Source organism: Camarhynchus parvulus, chromosome 5 (genome assembly GCF_901933205.1).
Source record: "Camarhynchus parvulus chromosome 5, STF_HiC, whole genome shotgun sequence".
NCBI lineage: Eukaryota > Metazoa > Chordata > Aves > Passeriformes > Thraupidae > Camarhynchus > Camarhynchus parvulus.
Window position 1 is genome coordinate 5,491,047 of NC_044575.1, and position 27,820 is coordinate 5,518,866.

Consider the following 27,820-nt stretch of genomic DNA (forward strand, 5'->3'; position numbering starts at 1 on the left):
CAGTTGATTTACTATTCAAGGATCGTGTCCTCTTCCAGCTGGCAGCCTCTGCCTCTCTCCAGTGTGCTGTGCTGAGCTGAATTGATGGCCCAGGCTCCACAGGGATGGCTGTGGCTGGCTGGCAGCAGGAGCAGGATAGATAATCTCTGAGCACTGCCCCTCTCCTCCAGGCTTGCTGGCTGCTGGCAGCAAAGCAGAAGCAGCCCCAGTTGCCATTCAGGGAGGTAGAGCTGTGCCTGCCGTGGCCCTTCCTTGGGGCACGGCTCAGGAGGAAGCTGAGTCAGTGTCGCTTCCTGTAGCACCTGTTCTTATCAGCTCCTGGAAGAGATTATTAACTAGGGCTTGCCCTGCTTCACTGGCAACTCTGAGTCACTGCTTGGAGGCTAATGGGGCTTTAGATAGTTTTCTGGATTAAGAATCACATTTTAATTGCCTTCTCTGTTAAAGGGGAATTTGTGTTTGCTCTGCCAAAATGTGTGATAAGCCTGCATCCCATTACAGTGGTTCAGTTTCATTTTCTAGCGTGTTTCCCTTATTTAAAGCAAATAGAGCTCTTTAGTTCCTGAGAAACAGTGAGTCATGCATTTTGATACTATAAAATGTGACACCTGCAAAACTCTGTTTTCTCACAGCATGGTTGGAAGTGTTATCAGGTCTAGGATCAAAGCTATGCTTCAACAGAGGCCTGGTCACATGAGGCTTTATTGGGATTTGCAGAGATGTTTTGTCACCAGACTGCTATGTAGGTGTTTGAGTATTCCACACATACACACCCGCTTTTGTGGCACCCTTGATTATACCATAGCATGCAAATATAAAGATGCACAGATGAGATACAGAGCTTCTTAAAAAAGAAAAAAAACCACAATTTTTTTTGAAGTTTAGCTGTAGTAGTAATGAATATTGTCATGTTTAAACTGGGGCTAGACTTTGGTCTTGAATTCAAGACTAATCCATGTTTCTAATAATTTATGGGCATGTTTAGTATCTATTAAAGTGGTTACATTATGTATGTGTATACCTGTCTCAAAGGAAAGGTGCAAAGGTTTTCCTAAATTGTTGATACTGTTTTTGGCTTTTTTTGGAGATTTGCAGATCTCACTCTTGCAAACTTTTGCACATTTCACTTTCAAAATAATGAATTTGCCTTTCTCTAATAGAGAGGTAAAACAAGTAAGGAGACATGTTAGCCGTGCTGAAATGTTATAAATTTTAATACCTTCAGAACTGCATTGGAAGTCCTCAGGAAATTTCCTTTTAATGGAAGTGCTTGGATCATTATTCTTGGGCTGTAAATCTGAGCGTTTTCAGCCAGAAGCAAGGCTTGCAGTTCTTTTCCCTTATTCAATAGACCTTTGGCTGACTCCACATCCCAAAGATGCATTTCTTACTGCAGCATATTTTAAGCTTGGCAGAAAACAGGATTGCAGTAGATTCCCTCTGCACCAAACCTGTGCTTTGTCAACAGGAGATCGTGCCCTCGTTCCAGCAGGGCAGGGAGAAGCTCGCGTGCCATAGTGAGAGGTACATTTCTGACTCCTTGCCTTGTGCTGTCACAGCCTTTTTGTTCTCAGTTAAGCTCCTCTTCCTATCAATCTCTGAAACCTGAAACTGCAACATCTCATGCTAGTAGAAAGCCTTGATTATTTTTTTATCATTACTTCTAAGCAACCTAAAAAGAGGACGCTGCTCAGTGTGCTTGTCCAGTGAATGCTTTTCTATGGGTTGTGCTTGTCTCAGCCAGGCCATCATTCTTAGCTCTCTGTGTTCTCCTACAGCATCCCTGCAGTCATGATTTCAGCTCTCTTGGTAGGAGTTATGGGATCTGCAGGCTGCAAGCAAGTGGGGCTTTGAGGTTCCTCTGGGAAATTGTGACTCTGCTTTGTCTGGCAGACCTTGTAGCTGTGCAGGTGTCTGTCTGGGTTATCCACTACCTGAGGCTTCAGGAATTTCTTCAGTTAAACCCATAAATAAAGAGTGTTGTCATGCCCACACTTGAAAGGTAAACAGCAAAGATCTGCTTTAGGAATTCTGGTGGGATGCAAGGACACAGACATGCCTGTGCTGTCCAGACATAAATTTGTCTCTTTTAAGAGTATAAATAGAAGATAAAAGGGTTTTTGGTAAATTCAACAATAGCTGTTGCACGTTGATTTTTAATTTTTAGATAGTTTTTGTCCTCCATTTGGTTGTTGCTGAATAGGGGATGGGTTCGGATGAGTGGGGAAATTCCTTGGGAATTTTCCCAAGTTGTGGGATCTCAAAACTGATTAGTTTTGTTAGTTGGTTTAATAATTGCAAAATGTAATTGATATCTTAAATTGAGTAATGTAACTTAATCACAGTCTAAAACATCTTAAACTATTACATTAAATTTACTGGTTTGGAACAAATATCCTGCTTTTTACTGACAGACTGGTAGGTTGTGGCTTTGATAGTATAGTTCATGTCTGGATTGTATGGCTTACTATTGTTCTTTTTAAGAATAAGTGAAAATTTAAAACAGAATGTGCAGAAACAAACTCTTGTCTGGTGTGTCTTGATGTGTCCCCCTCATTTAAGACTGACTACCTTTGCAAAGGGCAGGTTGCAGGAGAAGTGTAAATTCAGCCTGTGGCCTGAGAAGGTTTTGCCAAAATAGGTTGCATTGGGAAAAAAAATCCCTAACTTCTAATTTCATTATTTGATGAGAACATTTAATTTAACAGTAAGAATCAAAATAAAATGCTCATTTGTATTTGGCCTACCCATTCTGAAAGAGATTTGTGTGAATGCATGTTCACAGGCAGGCTCAGCTGAGCAGGTGCTGTCTCTGTAAATCACACAGCAGCAAACAGGTAATTCCTGCTGCCCACTTAATGTTCCAAGCAAGTGTAAATACAAACATGAGTACAACAAAGAAAATGGAGCTGGATTATCCTAATCTTGGAAACGTCTCCATGGATGGAGCGTGAACGCCTTGAAAATTTAGGTGTGTAATGTCTCAGAAACTTTGAAATGCTGAGGATGTGCCTTATTTCTGCTTTCAGCACCTCATCCCGTGTAGCTAAAGGAATAGACTACACCAAGATGAGCCTCCATGGTGCCAGTGGCGGACACGAGAGGTCGAGGGACAGGCGCAGATCCAGTGACAGATCTCGTGACTCATCCCACGAAAGAGCAGAGTCTCAGCTCACTCCATGCATCAGGAATGTCACTTCACCAACAAGACAGTATCATTCTGGTGTGTGCACATCTCTGCCATTTCAGGACTAAAATTCTCCAAATTTGAGTACTATTTTGTTAAAGGAATACAATAAAAAGTGTTATTTGTTCATGGCACAACGTACAGATTTCTTACATGTGCCCTGAGCTGGGAATACCCTTCTTTAATAAGCTATAACTTTTTTTCCAGTCTACTGTGTGTATTCCTACACGATGTTCTTATTTAGTTCAAGTCACAAGAACAATCTAATTTTTATAGATAATTGACTGAAAACTTCCCCTTTACTCTGTAGGGTCTAGGTATTTGGAAATAGAGGAAATAGGGATTTTTTAAAGTGACAAAATATGGTTTGTTTCTTTGAGCTGTAGCACCAACTGTGATGCAATAGCTTCTGTGTCATGTTGAGTTCCTTTTCAGTACTAGAGTAGTAAATTTTCTTTGTAAAGACTTTTGGGGAAGGTAAGGTGGATTTGATGTCTAGGTGATGCAGACTTTGGAATCTCATAAATGGACAGTTATTTTTGAAGGTTTCTTTAACCAGAATAGATTTAACCAAAATAATTTGTACTTCTCAAATGGATGTGTTTTGTGCCCAGAAGGACACAGGCTACATAGGACTCCTGTAAATCTCTAATTTCATTTCCTGTTTTTTCTCCTTCCACCTCGTCTCCACCGAAGATCGCGAGAAGGATCACAGTTCATCTCGGCCCAGCAGCCCCCGGCCCCAGAAGACGTCCCCCAATGGTTCTGTTGTCAGCATGGGCACCAGCAGCAGGAACAGCAGCCAGTCCAGCTCAGATGGCAGCTGCAAGGCTGGTGGGGAAATGGTGTTTGTGTATGAAAATGGCAAAGAGGGAGCTCGGAACGTCAGAACTTCCGAGCGAGTGACACTCATTGTGGACAACACCAGATTTGTTGTAGATCCTTCCATCTTCACTGCACAACCTAACACAATGTTGGGCAGGTTTGTATCTCTTTTGGTTTTGGTTTTTCCCTTAGTCCCCAAGTGTTATAGAGAGCTGGATATTTAAACTTTTTGAATAGCTGTTGGACTCATATTGCTGCAGCTGATCTTGCTAATGTTAAGTATTACCAGTTTAGAAATGTCTTTAAGTAAAAATTGAATGCAAGTTCTCTGGTTTTGGCAGGAAAGCCAAGAGATGTCTGTTACCTAGAGATGACAGCTGATAAATAAATTACCATTTCATGATGTTCCCATTTCTTTCTGTCTTCCTGGGCATTGCTTCTGTGTTCAGTCTGCCTCACTCTTTCTCATTTTTCAAGCTAGGTGCTTCATAAAACAAAGTGGCATAGCGAGTGTAGACAGTCTCTTTCAAAACAGCAAGGAGGAAAATCTTGAAGGAATTTATTTTGCCTAGTGGGCCTACCCTGACAATGTTCAAGCTCAGCCCATTTATCTTCTGAAATGTCAAATAATCAGTGTAACATCCCTGAGCCCCTCAGCAGAGAGGCTGAATACTCAAAATGATCAACACTTGAATGCCAGTCTGCAATATGTGTGTAATGTTTTCTGTAGAAACTATAATGAGCAACATATTTAACATGTTTGCTTGGTGGGAAAAGATTCCATAATTGACTGGTCAAATTCTGGTTGGTTTTGCCTTGTCCAAATGCAGAGGGCACCACTTAAAATCTTACTTCAAGAAAGAAAAGAAAGGTTTGTCTGTTTCACTTTGGATTTGGCTTTTTCGTTAAAATACAGCTATTTCTCAGCACACAAGGATATAATCATATTTAAAATACACGTATATAAATCTCCTTGCCATGTTACAGGTAATAAATGTGATTATACAATTTCTGCTCTGTTTAAATCACTGCAGTGTGGGATAAATAGTACCTTGGATCCCTGTTTTGTGAAAAGTTGGGTGAGTCACAGAGAAAGCAAGAAATGCTTCTCTGTCTAAACTGTCAAAAGAAATAAATGGAAGTAAGAATCAATAGAATTAAATAATTGATTTAAAGCACTTGTATATTATACAATACATGCATGCATATAAATATCCAGACAGACTGGAAGTGTATCAGCTGAAAAGAGGCAATGAAATAGTTTCCTTTTCCATGCCCAGCCTCAGAGTAAGTGGTGCTGCCTAATGCACTGGATTTTTTGTGCATGTGTGATGCTGAGTTATTCTCCCTTTGGGATTGGTTCAAGGAACAAGCTTATTTTATCTTTTGCTAATTGAAAAGTAGGTTAATAAAGATACGGAAATAGTGCTCTAACACGCAGGTTATTTATAGACCCACTTTCCCTCAATGCCAGTCTGCAGGACAGTAAGCAGGAACAGCTTGAGAGGTAAAAGTAGCTATAATAAGAATGTACTACTTGCCTTAAGCCTGTATCCTGTTAGACTGTGATTTTCTAAATATTATTTCTTGTAGAGTGGTCAGAAAAGGCACGTCAGATCATGAGGTGAAAAACATAACCCAACTGAACAGAATGCACTGCTTTTCCCCCTGCAGTTTCTTTACAACTTCTTGCATTCTATTTTTCTTATTTACAAACAAGAAAACCATAGTGAGGAATTCTAACCCAAATTACTTTCATTCTTGAGCAGGATGTTTGGATCAGGCAGAGAACACAACTTTACACGGCCCAATGAAAAAGGAGAGTATGAAGTTGCTGAAGGAATTGGTTCTACTGTGTTTCGCGCTATTCTGGTGAGTTTTTAGGGGGCACTGTTAGGACAAGCACTGTTAAGAAGTAAAACCTCTTGGTTTAACCCAACTTGCATATCTAGATTTTGTGGATGGCATAGATACTGCTCTTTATATTGTTTAGTAGAGGGGGGGAGATGATTGATATGAATCCCCCTTTTCTTAGACATGAACATGTGACAGAGAGAGAGAAAGTACTCACGGAAGAAACCAAAAATTACTGCTGCCAGCAATCAGTTCATCTTTTCCTATGCATTTAGTTCACCAAATTCAAGTATATTCTGCCCTTCTAGAGCAGAAATTAGGTGAAACAGAATACTGGAAGTGAACTTCACGCAGCTAACAGGAGTCAAACAAACTTCAGTCTGAGATGGAAATGGCCCCTTATTTAATATCCACACAAGGAAGTAAAGCTGCTGGACTGCTTTGTCAGCAGCCTTGGAATGGGAAGAGCTCAGTGAAGTACAGATAAAAGACAGCAAAATTATCACTATTAGTAGTTGTCACTTCAATAACATTTTTAACCAGAACTCACTGCTCTGAATGCAACTCTGAAAACTGATAAATTTGAGGACAGGAAGATTCACAAAGTTTAACATTTGTTGCTGTCTTACATTTTGGGGGCTTTCTCTGTGGAGAAGGCATCATGAATGAAATGATGCAATGTTTCTGTTGGTGGATGTTGTGCATTGTGTTTTTTCTTGGTGCATCCTGCAGGATTACTACAAGACTGGGGTGATACGCTGTCCTGATGGGATATCTATTCCTGAACTGAGGGAAGCATGTGACTATCTCTGTATCTCCTTTGAGTATAGTACTATAAAATGCAGAGATCTGAGTAAGTACAGAGTTTATTAAAATAATTTGAATCATACAAATTGACTTAGTGTGTGTGTGATAATTCTAAATCATGTCCTTTATTGAGATAAGGAAGATGGCTGGCACTGCATGAATAAAATCCATCCGTTTTTATCTCTTATGTTATAAAGCGTTAAAACCAATGGATTTATGTTCTTTGAAAAATAATGTCTGGTATTTCAGCATCTGATTCTGTGCCGTGGGTCATCCTGTGGAATACTTAGCTCTATGATTGCATTTGCAGTACAGATACAGTAACATTCAGTGATTCAGTGACCTTTTTTTTGCAGAGGACAGGGAGGATAATTTTTCAGCTCCTTGCTTAGGAGAATGGGGCTGTCTCCCTGGTGGCAGTAGCACGGCTTTGCTGGTGGAGGGGGCTGCTCCAGGATTCCCAGCACGTGCCGTTCTCTGCAGCTGCCTCAGCCCTGAGCGCAGCCCAAGCCTTGGCCTGAGCCTCTGGTTGCTGTGCTCTCCCTGTGTGTGCAGTGCAGGGCCAGCCTGTGGCATTCCTGCTGGGAATGCTGTGCAGGACCCCAGTGCCTTCCCTGGCGGGGCCACCCCCCTGCCCCGTGCCCGAGCTCTCTGTCCTTACAGGGATTCAGCAGCTCCTGCCCTGGGGGCTTTGAGAAGCTTTGGTTTTAAGCTGCTGCTTATGAAACATGAGTTGTGTGCTCTGCTCTCCCAGCAACTGGCTTAAATGATGTTTCTTTTAGGAAAACCAAGAGCAGCCTTACACAATTACCAAATATTTAGCAGTAGTGAAACACACAGGAGGTCTCAAAGTCTGCCCAACACGATGTTAATATCTGCAGGACAGGCTGGTAAATATTCAAACAAGGTCTGAACCTACATAAGCTCATAGACTAAGTGTCCTTACACCTGCCTGCAGTAATACTACAAGATAAACAGATCTACTCTTTCTTATTGCTGCCTTCATCTCTTTACCAAGCTCTCAAATGTGCCTATGCTTAAAATTTTCTTCTAGGTGCTCTCATGCATGAACTATCAAACGACGGTGCTCGCAAGCAATTTGAGTTTTACCTGGAAGAAATGATTCTCCCATTAATGGTAGCCAGTGCCCAAAGTGGGGAGAGGGAGTGCCACATTGTTGTGCTGACAGATGATGATGTTGTTGACTGGGATGAAGAATATCCCCCCCAAATGGGAGAGGAGTATTCACAAAGTAAGTTTACCCTCATTGTTCCCACCAAGCGATGCCATGGTAGAGGTAGCAGTGAATGTGCTGATTTAAAGTTGCTGTACAGAAAATAAACCTCTTAGTTTGAGTAGTTCTGCTTAATATTTTGTTTCACAGAAGCATATTATGCTTATTATGTGCGAGTGTAATTAAAAAAGAAGCTAATTTTTATTATTAAGGTATTGTTAGCCAGCGAGGAGGAAGAAAATACTTCTTCAAAGAGCTTGGGGAGGGAAATGGGTAGGAGTCATGTTCACTGTGGGAGAGCAACTAGAGCTTTTTTTGAGGAAAAAACCAAGTGTTACTATTTTTGGAGTATTACAGTTGTGTGGATGATGAGTTTAAGCACCTGTAAATGGGCCGTACTTCCCTGCGAGATGTGCACCCAACCCATTCCCCAGTATCTTCAGCTGTTTTTCTCTGGAATTCTTGAATTTCTTCCCCTCTTCTGAAATCAAAATACTGGAGTAAAGCAAAAGAGTGGAAAAGATAAACTTTCATGTTTTAAGGCTAGAAGTTAATATTTGAATACAGGGATTTTTTTTTTCTCATTAAAATGCATTTTTAGTTATTTACAGCACAAAGTTGTATAGATTCTTCAAATACATTGAAAACAGAGACGTGGCCAAATCGGTTCTGAAGGAAAGGGGGCTCAAGAAGATCCGACTGGGCATCGAAGGTAAGGGAAGCATTGCTTGCCCTTGTGCTCTTCCTCTTTGGCCTTCAGGGTCTGCTGCTCTTCTCTGCTGTGTGGCTTTCTCTGTGGCTGGAAAAGCAAGGGGTCAGTGTTGTCTTTCCTACTGAGGCTGGCTGACAGAATGGCCAGAGCTGGAAAACCTGACTGTGGGCTCCAGACTGGTGTCCGTGCTGAGGGCTCTGTGCAGACAACTTAGGTGCTTTCCACTGCCTTCATGACTTGCATCTCATGCCCTTTGCCCTTTAGTTTCCACACAAAATCTTCTCTGTGCTTTGTCTGAAGTAACAAGGCATTTGTACAGCTTTGGATATTGTGTTCTTGGGCTGTATCCTTTCCAGGGTGTGAAATGAAAAATGTCGTGTTAAGTGGCAGGCAGACATTTTCTTTCAGGAAGTACAGAACTATCCAGTGGATCAGTGAAGTGCAAAGAAATACTGATCTGAAATACACATCATGTATGTTAGGAGGCTGCTCTGTAATACCTGACTGAGTAATCTGATTTTTATCATGAATGTAAGAACTGTGTTTCTTTGCATTACATTTTTTTCTGATTGCTGACCCAGATATTTTAGAATCCAGCCTTTATAATTAGCAGGATTTCTATCATTCACTCACCAAGTTGTCATAGTTACATTTGTAATTTGCCAAGAAAGAGCAAATGCTTTTAACTAGTGAGCCCTAAAATAACTAATTTCAGCTGAAGAAGGTGGGAGCCTTTCAGCTAAACAAGAGCTGGCCCTGCCTGTAATGCTGCTAATAGCAGATTATTTCTGCTGGCATTTCTTGGTTTGACAAGGAACAGCTGTGGCACCAAGCTGTGGTGCTGGTGCCCTGCAGTAATGTGTAAAATGGACATTATTGTTGGGGCACAGGGAGAGGTGACTCAAACACAGCACAACCATCTGCACTGGCAGTGGCGCTGCTGTGCTGTGTCCCAGCAGGGCTGATGGGCTGTGCCCTGTACAGTCAGTGCTGATGTTGGTGTGCTCTGTACAGTCAGTGCTGATGTTGGTGTGCTCTGTACAGTCAGTGCTGATGTTGCTGTGCTCTGTACAGTCAGTGCTGATGTTGCTGTGCTTTGTACAGTCAGGGCTGATGTTGGTGTGCTCTGTAGGGCAGGGCTGATGTTGGTGTGCTCTGTACAGTCATTGCTTTGGTGCTTTACAGTCAGTGCTGATGTTGCTGTGCTCTGTACAGTCAGTGCTGATGTTGCTGTGCTCTGTACAGTCAGGGCTGATGTTGCTGTGCTTTGTACAGTCAGTGCTGATGTTGCTGTGCTTTGTACAGTCAGTGCTGATGTTGCTGTGCTCTGTACAGTCAGGGCTGATGGGCTGTGCTCTGTACAGTCATTGCTGATGGGCTGTGCTCTGTACAGTCAGGTGATGTTGTGGCCTGTACAGTCAGTGCTGATGTTGCTGTGCTCTGTACAGTCAGTGCTGATGTTGCTGTGCTCTGTACAGTCAGGGCTGATGTGCTGTGCTCTGTACAGTCAGTGCTGATGTTGCTGTGCTCTGTACAGTCATTGCTGATGTTGCTGTGCTCTGTACAGTCAGGGCTGATGTTGCTGTGCTCTGTACAGTCAGTGCTGATGTTGCTGTGCTCTGTACAGTCAGGGCTGATGGGCTGTGCTCTGTACAGTCAGTGCTGATGGGCTGTGCTCTGTACAGTCAGGGCTGATGGGCTGTGCTCTGTACAGTCAGTGCTGATGTTGCTGTGCCCTGTACAGTCAGTGCTGATGGGCTGTGCCCTGTACAGTCAGTGCTGATGTTGGTGTGCTCTGTACAGTCAGTGCTGATGTTGCTGTGCTCTGTACAGTCAGTGCTGATGGGCTGTGCTCTGTACAGTCAGTGCTGATGTTGGTGTGCTCTGTACAGTCAGTGCTGATGTTGGTGTGCTCTGTACAGTCAGGGCTGATGGGCTGTGCTCTGTACAGTCAGTGCTGATGGGCTGTGCTCTGTACAGTCAGGGCTGATGGGCTGTGCCCTGTACAGTCAGTGCTGATGGGCTGTGCCCTGTACAGTCAGGGCTGATGGGCTGTGCCCTGTACAGTCATTGCTGATGTTGCTGTGCTCTGTAGGGCTCTGTACTCTCAGGGCTGATGTTGCCCCTGCCTTCCTAGGTTACCCCACGTACAAGGAGAAGGTGAAGAAGCGGCCGGGCGGGCGGCCGGAGGTGATCTACAACTACGTGCAGAGGCCGTTTATCCGCATGTCCTGGGAGAAGGAGGAGGGGAAGAGCCGGCACGTTGACTTCCAGTGCGTGAAGAGCAAATCCATCACCAACCTGGCGGCGGCAGCAGCGGACATCCCGCAGGACCAGCTGGTGGTGATGCACCCCACGCCGCAGGTGGACGAGCTGGACATCCTGCCCATGCACCCGGCCCCCAGCAGCAGCGAGCCCGAGGCCGAGGGCCAGAACCCCCCGCTCTGAGCGCGCTGCCCCACCGCACGCATGCTCCTACAGTGACTGCACCCAGCTCATCCCACACTGCAACGCCAGTTTTCCATTGTGTTCCGGTGTTTAGGATACTGCAGCAGGGACCTGGCACGGCCCCAGGGGGTGCCTGGTCGCTCTGGGAGGAGCGCGGCCGGCGCTGGGCTCGGTGACGTTCGTGTCTGTGTTTACCAGTAGGTTTGTGACGTTGGTGACCGTGAGCTGGCCTGGCCCCGCTCCGCGCGCGGCCCCGCCGTGGCACGGCCTTAGGAAGCAGAGTGGGAATTGATAGTAGCACTTTACAAATGGTTGAGAAGTGGAATTTGAAGCCATTTTTTATAAATGTATTGCACAATACTAACAAAGTGCTTCTATCAAAGGTATTAACTGTACATAGTTTTGCTCTGAATAGATTGACCCTTTTGAAGTTATTGTATATGGTTGAGCACAAAACTACTTACTCTTGGGTTTTTGGATTGAGGACGTGATTCAATGACCCATGTAACATCTTGTTCAAGTTCTTTAGTGAATTTTTTCACTTGTTTGCAGCGTGAGCCATGTTCAAAAATTGTGAACAACGGACAGGGGCTTTATCTTAAATTTTGCCTTACCTTAAGCTGTTCACAAATATTTATTTAATACATTTTTCATAAGTGTCATGAAATAGGAAAATGCAAATGGTTCATTCTTCATTTATTAATGATTGTAAACAAGTTTTTCATGCAAATAAAGTTTCCATTATTTTAATGGGCTTGAATTATCTGTGAATTATGAATTTTGCAAGTAGTTGCTTTTCTTTCCTCGGGGGAAGGATGGTTAAATGAAAAACAAGTGTTTCTTAAAGATAATCAGCCCATTTCAATGCACCTGCCTGTTGTGCTTTTCTCAGGATCAGCATGGATCTAGGAGTAAGAAACAATAGCTTCTCTGGGAATATTGTCATGACAAAGTCATGTACGTGTAGGTAAGGCACTGGCTTTCCTCCCTTTTCTCCCAGGGCTAAAGAAATGATAAATACCAAGTGCTTCTAGCATGCACCTTCAGCAGGGTTTTATCAAATTTATTTATCAAAGTAAATGCTCCATCTTAGAACAAGGGAAACATTTATTTTAAAAATATTTAACTGTCTAATACATTACACTTTAACAATATTTATAGTAAAGGATTCTTACAAGAAAGAATAAACGGCTTTATGGTACAATTAGTATAAGAAATATCCACATGGGGACTGTTTTGCAGTGTAAAAACACACCATACATCTGAAATGGTCATTTGCATATAAAAGCTACCACTGATGCCAGTGAGTTGCACAGTGATTTAAAAAAAATTTCAAACAACAGAATCCAAAATATACAAGTATTGCAAGCTATACACAGCTAACCAAATCAACACAGAACACTGTAGCAGGTTATTCCACTTTGTCTGAAGTTACACATGGTAGGATGAGTTGCATTCTGACGCAGCTTTTATGAAGTTCCCACATAAAAGCCTCTCAGTCCCACGGGTTTCACAGAGTGCAGAGCCCCACCAGTAAATGCACTTGGCTGTTGGCTGCTGGCTCCCTCACAGGGGCCAGGGCAGGTCGCTGAAGTCCACGGGGCCGCCGAGCCCCGCGTCGGCCTCCAGCAGGCTCATGATGACCGCCATGGCCGCCTCGTCGTTGCTGGGGCTGCTGGAGCCCTGCTCCGTGTCGATCATGTCCATGCCGATGTGGGAGTTCTCCCCTGCAGGGACACAGCACGGCCAGCGCCTCAGGGGCTGCTCTCCTCCCTGCACTGCTCCTCTGGGGCAGAGCCAGGGCTTTGGGGCCCAGGGACAGCCCTGGTAGCTGGGTCACTCCCCAGCAAGGGCCACCGCACCTCACAGGGACAACCTGAGTGCCAGAGTGCACACAGCGCTGCTGCAGCATCTGAGCAGCTGAGCTACTTCACACTGACTCAGGAAAAGAGGCTGCCAAGCGCTGCCTAAGGATGTTCCAGTATGAAGGAACTTCACAAAACAGGCTGCCCAGGTGCCTCTTGGGGCACACAGAGTGCTCGGCTGTGGGCTTTGTGCCTCAGCAGGTAAAAGCAAGTCACTGCTACAAGCAACCAGCGTCCATGTGTGTTCAGCTGGCACTGAGGGTGTTCATGTGTGACTTCACTTACCCAGGATAGAGGAGTTGTCGGAATACGGGTACCCAGAATTATCCTGGATTTGCCCAGACAGCAGCCCAGCTGATGAAATGTCTGGAGTGCCACCATTCAAGATCTTGAAAGACAAAACAGAAGCTCTAAAGCAGCATGAAATGGTGCATTAAGTCTTAAACTGTCCTATACTGGAATTTTTACTAGAGGGTAGATGGACTTCCCAAAATAACCCTGTGGTTTATAACAAACAATCTAAACAAGGAGAAATATCAAGGGGGTGCTGAAAACACCCAACCCTCCACCTGCATTTTCCTTTATGCCATGCCAGCAGCCCCTATTCTGTGGGCATGTTGAATACTGTAGGGCAGAAGAAGAAAGAATAACTATTACCAGAATTGTAACTCTGTTCCAACCTGGAGTTTTATTTCAAGAACAAAGAGAGCTGGGAATAGACAGAAATATTTACTGTCTGTTCCAGTACAAGCAATTCTTACAAGCAAGTCACCATTTCTGAGAAAAAATGGTTAAGTAAGTCTGAAGTGGTGCATAAGGATCTGGATATGCTTTGGATAAAACTTCCATAAGCATTTAGAGATTGCTTGAGTAGCACTCAAGTGCCATTACCAGCACTGAGCCACCTGAACTCTTGTCCTGGCTGCTTCCAGCAATCTCAGAGCAAGGCAGGTGCACAGTGTTGACTTAAAAATAACCTGAGTGCTCAGGCAAGCACTGAGCTGCGCTGGTTTGTGCTCAGTGGTGGCATTCCTCGGGCACAGCCAGTGCTGCAGTGCCAGCACTGCCAGCCTTCACCAGCACGGGGTGTCAGAGAGTTTCTGGAGGCTGGAGAGACGTGAGCAGAGCCGTTCCTTGCAGCTCTGCTGCAAACATCCAACCTACAGGGCAGGTGAGTGTCAAACACTGCTGGAGTTTGGGACGTGCTGCTGGCAGCCCTTCAGAACAGGGGCTGTGACCCCCTCAGTGCTTTGGCTGGGCCCCTTTTCCAGCCCAGCAGGCAGGAGCTGTTCCCTGAGCACAGTCCCACATTCCCTGCCCTGACTGCCCAGCCTGGGAGAAGCTTGTTCTTACCTTCTTCCCTCCTGGCGAGGATGTGTCGGGCGGGGGGGTGCTGGTGATGTTCAGGGGACTTGAGCCACAGCTGGAAGGTGACGATCCTCTTATCCTAAAACGTGCATAAAACAGGGCATGCATTTACAAGCGACTCAGAGACTTGGAGTTTTTAATACTGACTTCAATATCAGGTGCCATAAGGTGCTAAAAGTTTGAGCTTCATTTTTGTAATCTCCCTTTTTTGTGTTCCTCGTGCCAGCAGGAGCAGCAATGCTGTTATGTGCAGCCAGACCAACAGCCCTGTGCAAATCCAGCCTGCTTGATCTGCAAGCTTTACCTCCTCCCTGTTTTTTTCCCAGGCAGCCTTCACAGAGTCAGAAGGAAAAGGTCCTGGCTGCTAAGGAAAGCCTCATTTTTGAGTATTTTACTTCAGTTTCCACCAGCTAAGAGTTCCAGCTGCTTCAGTCACAGTAACCCAGACTCCTCCAGTGAGCTCCTGCTACACAAGTCCATTGGACACTGGATTGTTTGTAACTGCTCAAAGCCACATTGTTCACTTCCATTTTCCATAGCCTGATCAAACATCGTTAATAATGAATATTGTATTGACTGTAGCACCAACGAATCTCCAGACTAAAGGGAGGAGGGGTAGTTACAGAGAAAAGCAATGGAAATGGGATTCTTCTCCTTGGCAGAGTTCCCCTGGGAAAGCTGAACAGAAGGCAGCTCTGGAAAATAGTAACAGCTGCTGAAAAAGGACTGGAACTAACCCAGGGTCCGAACTGAAATGCAAACATGGGTGGTAACTGCACTACTACACTCATTTGGGCTAATTAAATGTTTTACAGCTACTAAAAGGGATGGTTAAGCTTCAAAGTAATGATTCAGCCATGTTTTTCTTCTTTTCCTATTCCTACAGAAAGGAATGCAGCCGTAGGGATAGGTCTGCAGCTGCCTGAAGTGAGGACAGAGGGAATCTCCTGCCTGCAGCAGGAACAAAACTATGGAAAACAGACTGAATGTGTTCCTGGACTGCAGCTCAGCCTGGTTAAATTGGTACCACTGAACATCTGGTGGGTGAGACCCTTTTTATAGGAAAGGAAACAGTTCCCAAGAGGAAATCAGCGAGGAACAGGGATTTTTAGCCGACAGAAATGAAGTGGTACCCACTGGAAGCAGCTGCTCACACAGGTGAGAACACGAGAAGCAGCTGTGGATCCCCACAGGCCCTCAGTGACCCTGAGCTGGACCCAGCCCCACATCCTGACTGCCATGGGAAGGCCCCAGCATTGTGTCCTTGCTCCAAGAGCTGCAGGGGAACTGCAAAGCTCATCATGCACATCTAACAACCCCAAAAGCATCTGAGCAAATGGACTGCACGAAAACAAACATTGCTGTTTTGGCACACAGTCAACAGCTTTGGCATTTGGAGGTTGTGCCGCTCACAGCCTCAAGTCACTGGGAAAAGAACAGCCTGGAATGGATTTGTTCCTAGGTAGCTGCTCTTTTTAACTCCTGTTTCTGGTAAACAGGCCATCATCATCACCACTGCAAAGAAATACCAGTATCAGTCTCTTGCAGCAGGGAGCTGAAGGCTGTAACTTCATGCTTTCCCTGTGGGGGCTGACTGCCTCAGGGAGGCTGAACAGGAATCTGTAGCTGCCTCAGTAAGGTTGGATCATTCCTTATTCAGCTTGAATAATTTGTTCTTTCAGAGGAAATTAAGGAAGTCTAACTCCTCTTAAAGAATAGGACTAAAACAACTTAACTCCACACCATTTTCTCTCACCTGTGAATCTCCATGATTTCTTCAGCAATCATCCTCCCTATTTTACCTGCCCCAGCTCTTGTTCCACCTGGAATTCCAGGCACAGTGGGATGGGTCCTTTTGGGGCCACCTGAAATGAGCAGAAATGTTAAGGTCAGAGAAAAGCTTGCAAACTTTCCCCACAGGGCAACTGTGTTTAGGCTTTGAGTGGCTGCAGGACCTTCTGAACAGGATTTATTGACAGTTCCACCAACTGCTGAGTGCCTTCAAATGGATGAAAAGCTCTGGCTTGCACTGAGCAGTGCTGGGTCTCAGATGTCCCTCTGTGCCAGCAGGGACAGGGCAGGCCCCAACTCTTTTAGAATCTGGCTGTTCTCTTTCAGAATTGAGCATCTGGTGCTACCTCTTGTCCAGAGCTGGTACAGCATGGCCGTGTCAGACCCTCTGCCCAAACAGGTCCTTCTCCAAACATGTTTGTTCTCTGCTTTGTGTGAAGAACTTGCCAGTGCATACTCCACTCAATATGAGATAAACCCAAGGGAGCTGATGAGTGCAAATAAAGCCCCTGCAGGTAACTGCAGGAATGTAAAAGTGAAGGCAAAAGTGAGGTGTGAGCAGTTAGGAGCTGTTTCTGTAAGGTGATTTCCCACTTGCACAGCACTTGGGAGGCTGGAAAGAACACCTCCACTTGGGAGGAGCACCTGCAAAGAGCCTGATACACTCCAAGCAGAGAAAAGCCCCCACTGAGAGGGCAGGCAAGGCCCCAGCATTGCTTACCCAGAATGGATAATGCTTCTGGAAATGCAGATTTAACAACAGCCACCCTCAGCAGCTGTGGCTCAGACCCAAAGCTAAACCTCATTTTCCTTAGGATATGAACAAATTTCCATGCAGAAGGGCAGCAAATGTGTGCAGGCAGGATGAGCTGCTGCCAGGGCAGGAGAGGCAGGGATTGCTGAGGCCAGGAGTTACCTTCTCCAGCCTGGAGCACGCTGTCCATGCTGTGTGGGGACGCCGCCAGCTGCGGAAAGGCCGCGTCCCTGCTCTCCAGGACCGTGGTGCTGCGGAGTGCAAGGAGGAGAAAAATCAGGGAGAGAAAACCCTACAGAGGCAGAAAACCCTCCCAGTGATTACAACCCAGGTCATGCAGCCAGAGTTTCAGCGTGGAATGCTTCAGGGTTTCAGCAGTGTCACCTCTGAGACTGACACCAGGGATCAAGCACCCTGTTCCACCCCAAAGTGTGCAGTGCCAGACCCCAACAGCTTCTCTCAGCACAGAACTCCTCTGCAGGAATTATTCTGCTGAGAAGTCACCTCAAGAGAAAGGAAAAGGGGGGGAAATACCTGCCAAAGCAAAGAAATGCACACCCCTTAAGTTCCTACAAAGACCAAATCCCAGCTTTTCCCAAAGAAAGAATATATTTCTATTTTCTGCAAGCTGTAACGACCAGAAATTAAATTACTGCAATTCTTAAACTAAACCTGGGGTTGTTTTAACTCCCCGGGGTGTTGTCTGGAGAAGACACCTATTGTCATCCAGAAGGTGTGCACATGTTTAGGTCAAATCTCACGTGAGAAAAGGGCAAAGCAATGGGCATTCCCAGGCACCTGCAGAGGGAAAAGCACTTACGAAACCACTGTGTTTGTGGAGACAATGTATTCTACTTCTTTGGTCCAAGGGTTCATGAAACTGAACCAGCGACTCCGCAACGTAATAAAAGAGCCATCTTTTATTTTAAACTTGTAGCAGTTAGTTGTAATTTTTTCTCTTGTCTGCAAAACTGAAGAGAGGCAGAAAGCAAGTCATTAGTGTCAAGCAGGCACCACAACATAAATAGAGCCCTTACCAGGGAAAACCCAGTTAATTCCTCCCCACATCCATCAAGAAAAATGCTATTCCTCCATCATCCCCCTCACCCATCCTGAACCTCAAATATTCCCTACAAATCCATGCAAGTCTAAGGTAATCACAGTGCTTGGCACATACAGCACAATGCTCTTGACTAAAGCATTTGCAAACAGCAATACCCAAATCTTTTCAAGTGTTTGGTTTCCTTAATACACCACAACTGTTCCCAATATTTTGAACAAAATTTCTTTCCTGAATTATTAAGAACCATACCTTGTCTGTGACACTCTGCAAGATGTGCTATATCATCTTGATGAAAATATTCATAACACGAAGTACCTAGAAGTTCCTGGGGTAAGTATGCCAGGATGGCTGTTGCCCTGGGGAAGGGAGGGAGAGGAAGAAAATTTAAAAAAAAATTTAAAAAAATCTTTTCAAGTTGAAGTATTAGAGATTTCTAAACCTCACACTGAGGCTGGGAAAGGCTCAAGTAATGCGGAAAGGAATTTTTGGCTTAGAAGGTAAAAAAAAAATCCTTAAGAATACTATTTTTAATTCTCAGGTAATTAAAAAAGTACCTAACACCCAGAGCCCTCAGGTATTACATTTGACCTACCATCACCAGAGGGGATGTAAGACTTTCTAAACAGCTTTGAAGATTTGCTGTAATTTTGGGAATTTAAGCCTGAAAAAAGCTGCCACAAGATAACACAAAGCTTTCTGCACAAAGTGCCACTGCACAACAGACATCAAAGGTTTGGAGAACTCAAGGGTGGGACAGAACAACACCACACCAAACTTGACTTGGATTTTGTACATTTCTTAGAGGAAAATTCTTAGAATTCTTTAGAAGAATTCTCCAGAAGAATTTTGTTAGAAAAAAAAAATCTGCGTTTCTTAGAAGAAAATTACTGAGGGAGAAGTGAAGATTCCTTGGAGAAGCTGAAATAAGTGTCACAATTCCAAACCATTCCAATTCAAATTAAACATGAAGGGCAACAAAGAACAAACCCAGGTAGATCAACATCTATTCTGCAATCTCAAAAAAGACCAAATTAAACAATATAAAATGCAGAAATTAGTACATATTAACAATTATGAATAAGAACAGAGGAGGGAAAAGCTGAAGCACCAAATCCATAGTATTTCAATGTGGGGCATTTTTGTGTGTTCCCAAACACAAGAGATTTCAGCACCAGTTGAGGACACCTCAAGCCCTCCTCGACAGGGAGACCAACACCCTCAGCCTTGGAGAAGGAAACAAGAATTCAAACTGGCTTCTGTAGGGTGAGCCTTATGCCAGGCCACTTAAAACTCCAAGGAAACTCATCAAAGCAATCTCCAAGAGAACCACAAAGCAGCAAAACCAAGCCTGTCTTTAAAATGGAAGAGCTGGGAACCCAGTCAAGCTTATTCCAGTATATTTCCAAGAACTTTAATAACCAAGGCTTTCAGCAGCACTGCTGTGGTGGGATACCCCACACAGCATGAGCAGCTACAGGGAACTTGTCAACCCTTTTCTTTTCACAGCAGGTGCTGTGGAAAGGAGAATCTGCACCAAATTACAGCCACCAACAGACTGGGTGCATTCAATATCTGACCATGTTCTATTATGCAAGGAAGGAAATTGTTTGTGTCCTTCTGGAATTTCATCCTGTATTTACTTTTCTCCTCAGCTCCCTTCTCCCACTTAACAAGGCAGCTCTGAATCCTGAAGCTGTATCCGATGACATCTGCATAGGTAATAAACTTCATTTTACTCTCAAATTCAGCTTGCAGACCAATCAGAAGTCCTGAATAAGTAAGAGGAGAGATGATTCTCTAAAACTCTGCTCAGTGTAGCTGCCATTCCAACAGAGAATTGTTAAGCAGCTCCCTGGCTGTGGCAGCCCAGCTAATTGGTACCTAATCCATTGCTGTGCTTCTCCAGGGACCATGAAATCCATGAAGACAGAAAAGGTCACAGGGAGTTTAGGAAGTGTTTCTTTCCTGAGTTTCTTGAACAGATGATAAATGAACAGTGCAAGTCTATATGAACAAAACAACCTGACTTGGAAATAAATTGTTTTCAACTTTTACAGGTGCCTAAATATTCTCCAGGAAAAGCAAGGATCATTGGATGTCAGCTTCAGGCCTACAGATGAGGCTTTCTTCTAAATAAATTCCCTTTCAAAGAGTTCTTTGAAGTAGCATAGACATCCCAAGCACTGTAAACAACAGCTGGAAAGCAATTCAATAAAAGCATATGTGCTTAAATCCAATGGGTCAACATTTTCTGAGTCTCATTATTTTAAAAATGCCTTCAAACTACACATCAGGGGAATAAGCCTGATCTTTTGAAAATAAAACTTGTCTATAAACAAGACAGAATGGCATTTTCTGAGCAACAGAAAGCTCTGAATGCTCCCACAGCTCCCAGAGTGAGCACCAGCTCCGAGCACTCAGGAATTGGTATTTTCATAAGTTTTCTATCCAATAAAAAAAACAACAAACCACCCAACCTAACCAAAACCCACAAACCCAACCACTCTAAAACAGATAAGTAATAAAAAAAAATATTCTCTGCACTTGAATTCCTCCCATGACTATTCCTCTACCTCCTCTCAAAGGGCACTAAAGGTCAGCTGAGTCTCCCCTGAACCCAATTCCAGCAGGCAGATTCTGTCAAGAGTTTGGAGTTTGGGCTTTTCTGTGTCTCAAGCAGCTGAGCCAAAGCCACAGAGAAACTGGAACAGCTTCATCTGGGCAGTCTCAATCCCTCTTGACAAGGAAGGGAACCAGGCAACCCCTCTCCAACCAACCCAGCATAACCTCTCCATTAACATCCTTCAACCTCCTACTTTTCCCTCCACCATCCAGTAATTTTCAAGGAAGATTCAGGTCATATGTACCTGCTACTGAAGAAAATTCAAGCCTTTTCTTTTGGAAAAGGAAAGAATTACCCTTTTAGATAATAAATCGATGTTTGAAAGCAGATACCACAAGGGCAGAGGTTCTCAAACCGTTTCCAAGAAATAACCCTTATGAAAAGCTTTCCTTCTTACAAACACAAAGGGTCCCAGAGAGAAGCATTAATCCAGCAGAACGTGTCCTAGTAAACAGTTATGTAAGTGTACATGCTAGCAAAGCCTCACCCAGCCTCTGCAGCCTCTCAGCTGCCTGGTGTTTGCAAGAGGTTTCATGTAACAGAGGCAGCAATTAGGGTCCAGTTTCAAAACATTTTCTTCTGAAGATTACACACACACATAATACATACCCCCCTAATGAATTGGCAGAAAAGATCCTGGCGTTATTCTGCCACATTTTTGGAAGTTTGGGGGATTTTTAAAAAAAGTTTCATCAGCCACGCTGAATTAATGCATAATAACAGCTCTGAGCTCCACCTCAAAGCCAACCCAGTAAAAAAAGCTCAAAAGGGCAGCAATTCCTTTTCCCAATGGCATTAATGTGAAATACAAAGCTGTGTTTCGTGTCAGGTACACAGGCAATGTGAGTATTTGTGATTGTGATATGTGTGGAAACCGACCATGGGACAGTTATAAAGATGAATTCTAATAATAACTGAGGAAAGTAAAGCATGGAAGAAGGCCTTTGAACCTATCCTTTGTTCATAATTAACCTTAGTTGATTTAGGGGCATTTGAATTAAAGCATTAAGGATGTTGCTCTTTGCTTGTAGTTAAGCCTTAAAGAGTTCTGCAACAATAACGTTTGAAGTATAATTTTAGAATATTGCTTGTATCCTTGAAATGATAGCTTTGGAATATATAAAAAGGAAACATGCTTATCTCACACCTTAACAAAACAGAGAAAAGCAGCTTGAGAAAGGAAGATGAACATCAACTCAAGGATTTATAGTTTCGACCAAGGGAAGCTGGACATCACTGTTATTAGATTTATAGTCCTTGTAATTAAAAGGTGGACCCACATCTGGGGAGCTGGACTTCACCAGATGGGATTTGTCTTCCTTCTTTCAGAACCTGGACCACCACCACCTGGGATACTCCTTTTGGGATACATCCTGAGAAACACTAAATCACAACAGTGTATAGAATTGTGATGTAAAAATTGGGAATAGAAACTACTGAGGAGTAAAAATTGGGAGCAGAAACTGCTGAGAAAGCTGATGAGTACCCCTATAAATACCTGTGAGCCTCAACTATTGGTGTGCAGTTGGAGGGAAAACTTCCCCCACTGTACCCAGCGCTGCACTGCTCCTACTTTACCATATTAATTAATAAATTGATTGCCTCTTGAATATTGGCCTAGTCAAGCTTCTTATTTATAACAGTAACAGCTCAGAGCTCCACCTCAAAGCTAACCCAGTAAAAAAAGCTCAAAAGGGCAGCAATTCCTTTTCCCAATGGTATTCACACAATGCTGTGAGGCAAGCTGTGGCTGAGGCAGTGTGACCGTGCTCCCTTATGTCGAGGGAAGAGATGAGGATCTGACTCCATGTTTCAGAAGGCTTGATTTATTATTTTATGATATATATTACATTAAAACTATACTAAAAGAATAGAAGAAATGGTTTCAGCAGAAGGCTAGCTAAGCTAAGAACAGAAAGGAATGAATGACAAAGGTTTGTGGCTCGGACAGAGAGCCTGAGCCAGCTGGGCTGTGATTGGCCATTAATCAGAAACAACCACATGAGACCAATCACAGATGCACCTGTTGCATTCCACAGCAGCAGATAACCATTGTTTACATTTTGTTCCTGAGGCCTCTCAGCTTCTCAGGAGGAAAAATCCTAAGGAAAGGATTTTTCATAAAAGATGTCTGCAGCCAGGCAGTGCTGGCCAGTGAGCCGGGGTGGAAGCTGTTCGGGGGATTCTCACCTCTGATCTACAAAGACGAATTTGCCGTCGATGGCGTGCCGGGACACGTACTCGGTGGGCTTCACCCGGATCTCGCCGTTGGCCGGCTGCGGCACCACGTGCGGATGGAGCCTCCCGATGGCAACAAGGCAGCTCAGGTTACAGCCCTCGTTATCGGGCTCGTTATCTTCATCCAGGCCCATCTTTGTTGGAGGCCAGCTTTTTAAGTAGCCTGTGCTATGAATAGTGCAAAAGCTTTTGCGGTCTGCTGTGAAAAGAAAAGAAAACAAAAAAAAAAAAAAAACAAACCAAAAAACAAACAAATAAAAAGAAACCAACAAAACCCAAGAAAGCAGTTAGGTCGTGGGTACAGCTTTGGAGAACTTCAACTCAATTCTGCTAATAATGCACCTCCTCTCTCATGCAGGAAATTTGGGATACTCTTCACTAAGGAGGGGCTGGGGATGTTCAGCCTGGAGCAAAGGAGGCTCAGGGGTGACTTTATCACTCTCTCGAACTGCCGGACAGGAGGGTGGAGCCAGGTGAGGATCAGCCTCTCCTCCCAGGCAGGATGAGAGGACGCGGCCTCAAGCTGCACCAGGGGAGGCTCAGGTTGGACATCAGCAGGAATTGCTTCACAGAAAGGATTGTCCAGCATTGGAAGGGGCTGCCCAGGGAGGTGGTGGAGTCCCCATCCCTGGAGGTGGTCATGAAGTGACAGAGCACTCAGTGCCACAGTCCGGCTGACAGGGATGTTTGCTCAAAGGCTGGGACTCAATGATCTTGGAAACCTCTTCCAACCTTAATGACTCTGTGATTCCAAGGGATTTTTCAGCACTCCTGCTGTAAAGCAGCTAATCTGAGATAATCCAATAAACAATTTATCTTGGCAAAACCACTGTTTATGCTGAAATGTCACATAGCTCAGACCAAGGTTGCTTTTGGTAATTTCGAGCAGAAATTGCATCACATTTTATTATTTCAGCAAAAGAGGCAATTAACCCAAAGGAATGTATGAAGAAATTAGTAGATTAATAAATAAAATGCCTCTTTCATCTTAACCTGAGGCTCCTACAAAACCCATGTTTGGCAGAACATACTCTCTCTGGGGTATGTGGGGCACACAGGGGTGATGAAGATTTGCAATGGCCAGTAAAAGTCAGAATCCAAAAGAATTCCCATTCCTTAGCACTGAGCAGACCTGAAAACTCCAAGGAAGATGACTTTCATAGGTGGAGTAAAAGGCTTGTGCCAACTACTCAAACTGGCCCCCTGAGCAGAGAGGGATCCAAGGCTGAGGCTGAGCCTGAACCTCACAGGGAGTTGGGGCAGCTGCCACAGCCAAAGAATGCACCAAAACTGTCTCTGCTCTCTTGCTGTTTGTCTTTTCACTTTAACTAAACCAAATGTATCATTCACAGTACTCCAAGAAGAAACCTTCACATTTGGGCTAAATATATATTCCAACATGCCTAGAATAATAACCTGCAGAGGAGAAAATATTACCAACACTGCTAATGCTACAAGGTGTAGAAATGCCACGTTTCCAGTACTCAGAATGTACCAAACCCACAGATGAACTCAGAATTACACTCATTTTTTGAGGTGGATATCCATCCACACATCCCTGGGCAGAGAACAAGGAACAGCTCCCCTTTACTGGAGACACTGGCCAGGTGGTGAAGAGTGAATGTGATCAGACCAATGTCTGAAGATGATGCAATAAGCCCCCAGAGCTGCTGGCACACACTGCCTGAAAAAGTTTCAAGAAATCAGAGTGGAGAATTTGGCTTTAAATGCTAATACAGGTGTGTAAGAGATACTGGAGGGGGGCGAGAGGGAGTTTGAAGAAGTAACAGACCAAGACATAGCTCAGAATCTTAACAAGAAACATCAACAAATGTAAAAAATTCAACCACTGCGAACGAGCAGCATTAAAAAAAATCCTGACAGCCTTGGCAACAAAAGCATGATGGTTACCTTTCTTCTTTGAGCAGGTTGAAGGGAAATCCTTGTCTTCTACCTTGACAGAGGGCCTGTTGCACTTCATCCTGCAGAAGAAGGAGCGCCGTGCCCCGGAGCAGAGCCGCGAGGGCCCGGGCGTGATGTCTGTCTTGACCGGCAGTCCGGCTGCGAGCGAGGGAGGCAGGGTCAGAGGGAACCACCCCAAAACCCCACCCCACAGTGCTTCAACCCCACTGGGCCTTGCATCTCCTGGTTTTGAGGTTTTGATGTGTGTGACTGTGCAGGACCCAGCTGACTGTACTCAGGTTTTAGCTTTTTATTTTTTCTTTCTTTTCGATTTCGTGCTGTTTTGGTGTGTGGGTCTGGGTTTCATATAAGGGGTAGTAAGGCATAGGTTTTCATATAAGGACATAGTAAGGTGTGGGTCTGGGTTTCATATAAGGGGATGGTAAGCTCTCTTTGCAGAGTAGGCAGACACAACAATTCCTTCTCTAGCTGGGGACCCAAGGACAGCCAATCCAGATCTCAGGCCCAACAGCATAAACAGCATGGACTGAAGAGAGGGAAAACAAGAAGGATGGGACTTCATGGGCTGGAGCTGTGGTTAGACAATTAGCTCCAATATGCTAGTGGACCAAAACTTGTAAAAATGTGAGCTCTCGTGACCAAGCCCTCCTTTGCTTCCATCTTAGAGCCATCCAGGTACTGCCAGGCTGTGGCCTTTGAAGGCTCTTCAATAAATATCCACTTTATTCCCAATAACTCTGTCTTGCCTCTGTTCCAGCTCCTTAAGGCATCAATACCAACACTGCAACTTCTGACTCTGCTTTCTGCTGTCAGAGCACTGAGGCTGGAGAACATGGGCTTCTGAGTGCAAAGATCAGCAAGAGACTGGACAAATCCACACAAGTCCTGTGATAAACACTGCAATTTCTCTGAACTGGTTAAAAATAGAGAGATTACTCTTCCCCAGGCAGAGCAGAATTCCATACACAGTCACTCAGGAGGCTCCTGACCCTTCAGACTGGCACTCTTCTATCACAACACCCTCCCAGAAAACATGTCCATATGGAGCAGAAGAGTCCAAATGACACTCCAGGGAGAGATGGAGGAGAAAAGGTAGCAGGGACACACACAGGAACTGCAAATCCCCAAGACCTCCAGTTATGTCTCAGAAGTCTCTCTTGCCTGGCAGAAATAATTGCACATGGACATGCCCTAACAATAAATCCTGACCTTTATCATATTCTCACAGGGGATTCTTTTCTGTGGGAAAACCAACCAAAAACCACCAGTCTGAGCCACCAGCAGAGTGCTGGTACCACCAGGGCTCTGGGAAGCCATGGAATGCTTCCATGACATGCATTAGGAGCACAGGTATCAGCAAGGCCAGTGCTCCAAGGGCTGCTGGAGGATTTAAATCACACAGCAACTTTTCCACAGCCTGCCATCCACTCCAACCACGACTGCATGGGGATATGTAAAATCAAGCAGCTGTCAACATGAACAAAAGCTTCTCAGGCCTTGTGGGCTTTTAACATAAGGAGGAATTCCAGTAATTCCAGTATTTTGGTGGAAAAGTGTGCCTCCCTTACAATTCCACTGGAGTGAGGTGATCTCCAGGAGGTCAGGCTGCCCTGCACCACATGGCCTCCAAACTGCTGCACCGTGGTGTGAGTACAAGCTGTGCTGAGTTACTCATGCCAAGACAAAAATAAATACATGCATACATCCTCATACTCTTCACCAGTATGAGTTCTTGAAATTCTACCAATCCGTCTATCATAGCAGATGGGAAGACTGTAATTCATAGTATTTATTTTTGCCCTAACTTTGTCAGAGCCATACAAAAAAAAAAGAAAAACCAAAAAAACCAACAAAAAACAGGAGGCAGCACTGGATATTCATGCTTGACAACCGATGAAACCAGGAGCCAGAAAAAAACTTCAGCTGATTCTGCTGAAGCCTCCAGGCTCCCTGCCCTCAAATGATCTCTCCCAACTTCAGTTTCTGAAGTTGAGCTGGTGGCTTCTGTGAGCTGAGATCCAGGAGATTTCTGCTCCTGACAAGCATGAGACTTAATGGCCTGGAAATCTGCAGTTGTAAGATACCACCTTCCACTTAAGCAGTGCAGACTCCTGTTATGAGAGGGAATTAAACACCCACTCACCCCAAGAGCAGCAGAGATTCAGAACTACTTGAAAATACCAGAATGGAACAGAGCTAAGAGACATGGCAGGAAATTATTCCAAAGTTAAAAACCTTCTGAGAGAAAGGCTGGGTCATTGATGGCAGTAAGCAATAAATAAGTAGATAAATAAATTGAATCCTCTATCTTGGCTGACAGCTAAGGACTACCAAGATAATACTGAGTGTATTCTGACCATTTAGAATGATGGATTAGAAGAAATGCTGCATGTGTTCTAATGGAAAAAGTTAAAGGTTTGATGCCTGGAAGAGAGAGGACACCTCACAGGTGAAGCCAGTTCCAGTAATGCCTCTGTGCCACAGCGCATGTCAAACCCAACAGCTTCCAGGAGATTGTTTCACACTTTTTTAAAATTTTTTTTGTTTCTTGCTGTCTTTAAGCTACAACTTCCTTGGCATGAGACAATCCAGGCAGCATCCCCCCACATCCCCACTTGTGACACAAGGCAAAGCCCCAGCAGCAGTGACTCTAATGACATTTTTCCCAAAGCTGGGAACACTCACTTTTTGCATCTATAAGTCTTTCTCGTGGCGCGGTGTCAGAAGAAGAGAGCTGCTCCTTCACTTTGGCAATGTCTTTAGGATGGAGATAATCAAATAAACTTTGACCAATCAAATCATTCTGTAGAGATTGAACATTCAGTCAAAAAGTAAAATAATGGCTCAGTATGTTTTCTTCATTTTAGCATCCAGTATGAGCAATCCTTTTACACATAGGTGTAACCAAGGAATACCAAACATCCAGATCCAGCCTCATTGCAGGGGGTTTGGACTGGATGACCTTTAAAGGGTCCCTTCCAAACAAACTATTTTATTATTCTATGATTTGATGGAAGGTTTTCTCTGTGTATTGAAGTTATGACTACATTACACAGTAATCCTGCCATCATTTTCAGTAAGAGTTTTGCAGAATTGGCATGCTCAATTCCCCCCCACCTAATATTCTG

At 44.3% G+C, this 27,820-nt stretch overlaps 2 protein-coding genes across 19 annotated transcripts in view; one reads left to right on the forward strand and one right to left on the reverse strand.

Moving 5' to 3' along the window:
- Positions 1–11,834, forward strand: part of BTBD10 (BTB domain containing 10) — a 29,990-nt gene extending 18,156 nt beyond the window's left edge. For all 9 annotated transcript variants that reach the window (XM_030950640.1, XM_030950637.1, XM_030950634.1 and 6 more), the window contains 7 exons: positions 3,030–3,223; positions 3,884–4,169; positions 5,782–5,884; positions 6,599–6,719; positions 7,728–7,925; positions 8,509–8,619; positions 10,757–11,834. In XM_030950640.1, coding sequence (XP_030806500.1) covers positions 3,070–3,223; positions 3,884–4,169; positions 5,782–5,884; positions 6,599–6,719; positions 7,728–7,925; positions 8,509–8,619; positions 10,757–11,067 — 1,284 coding nt within the window. In that variant the 5' untranslated portion in view covers positions 3,030–3,069 and the 3' untranslated portion in view covers positions 11,068–11,834. The remainder of the gene's footprint in view (positions 1–3,029; positions 3,224–3,883; positions 4,170–5,781; positions 5,885–6,598; positions 6,720–7,727; positions 7,926–8,508; positions 8,620–10,756) is intronic.
- A 261-nt stretch (positions 11,835–12,095) lies between these two features.
- Positions 12,096–27,820, reverse strand: part of ARNTL (aryl hydrocarbon receptor nuclear translocator like) — a 50,927-nt gene continuing 35,202 nt past the window's right edge. For 4 of the 10 annotated variants that reach the window (XM_030950628.1, XM_030950622.1, XM_030950632.1 and 1 more), the window contains 10 exons: positions 27,378–27,495; positions 24,681–24,830; positions 22,722–22,968; positions 18,158–18,264; positions 17,666–17,816; positions 17,008–17,096; positions 16,057–16,165; positions 14,286–14,379; positions 13,218–13,320; positions 12,096–12,794 (listed from right to left, as the gene is read on the reverse strand). In XM_030950628.1, coding sequence (XP_030806488.1) covers positions 12,634–12,794; positions 13,218–13,320; positions 14,286–14,379; positions 16,057–16,165; positions 17,008–17,096; positions 17,666–17,816; positions 18,158–18,264; positions 22,722–22,968; positions 24,681–24,830; positions 27,378–27,495 — 1,329 coding nt within the window. In that variant the 3' untranslated portion in view covers positions 12,096–12,633. The remainder of the gene's footprint in view (positions 12,795–13,217; positions 13,321–14,285; positions 14,380–16,056; positions 16,166–17,007; positions 17,097–17,665; positions 17,817–18,157; positions 18,265–22,721; positions 22,969–24,680; positions 24,831–27,377; positions 27,496–27,820) is intronic. The other 6 variants (XM_030950625.1, XM_030950623.1, XM_030950624.1 and 3 more) reach the window with 4 other exon arrangements.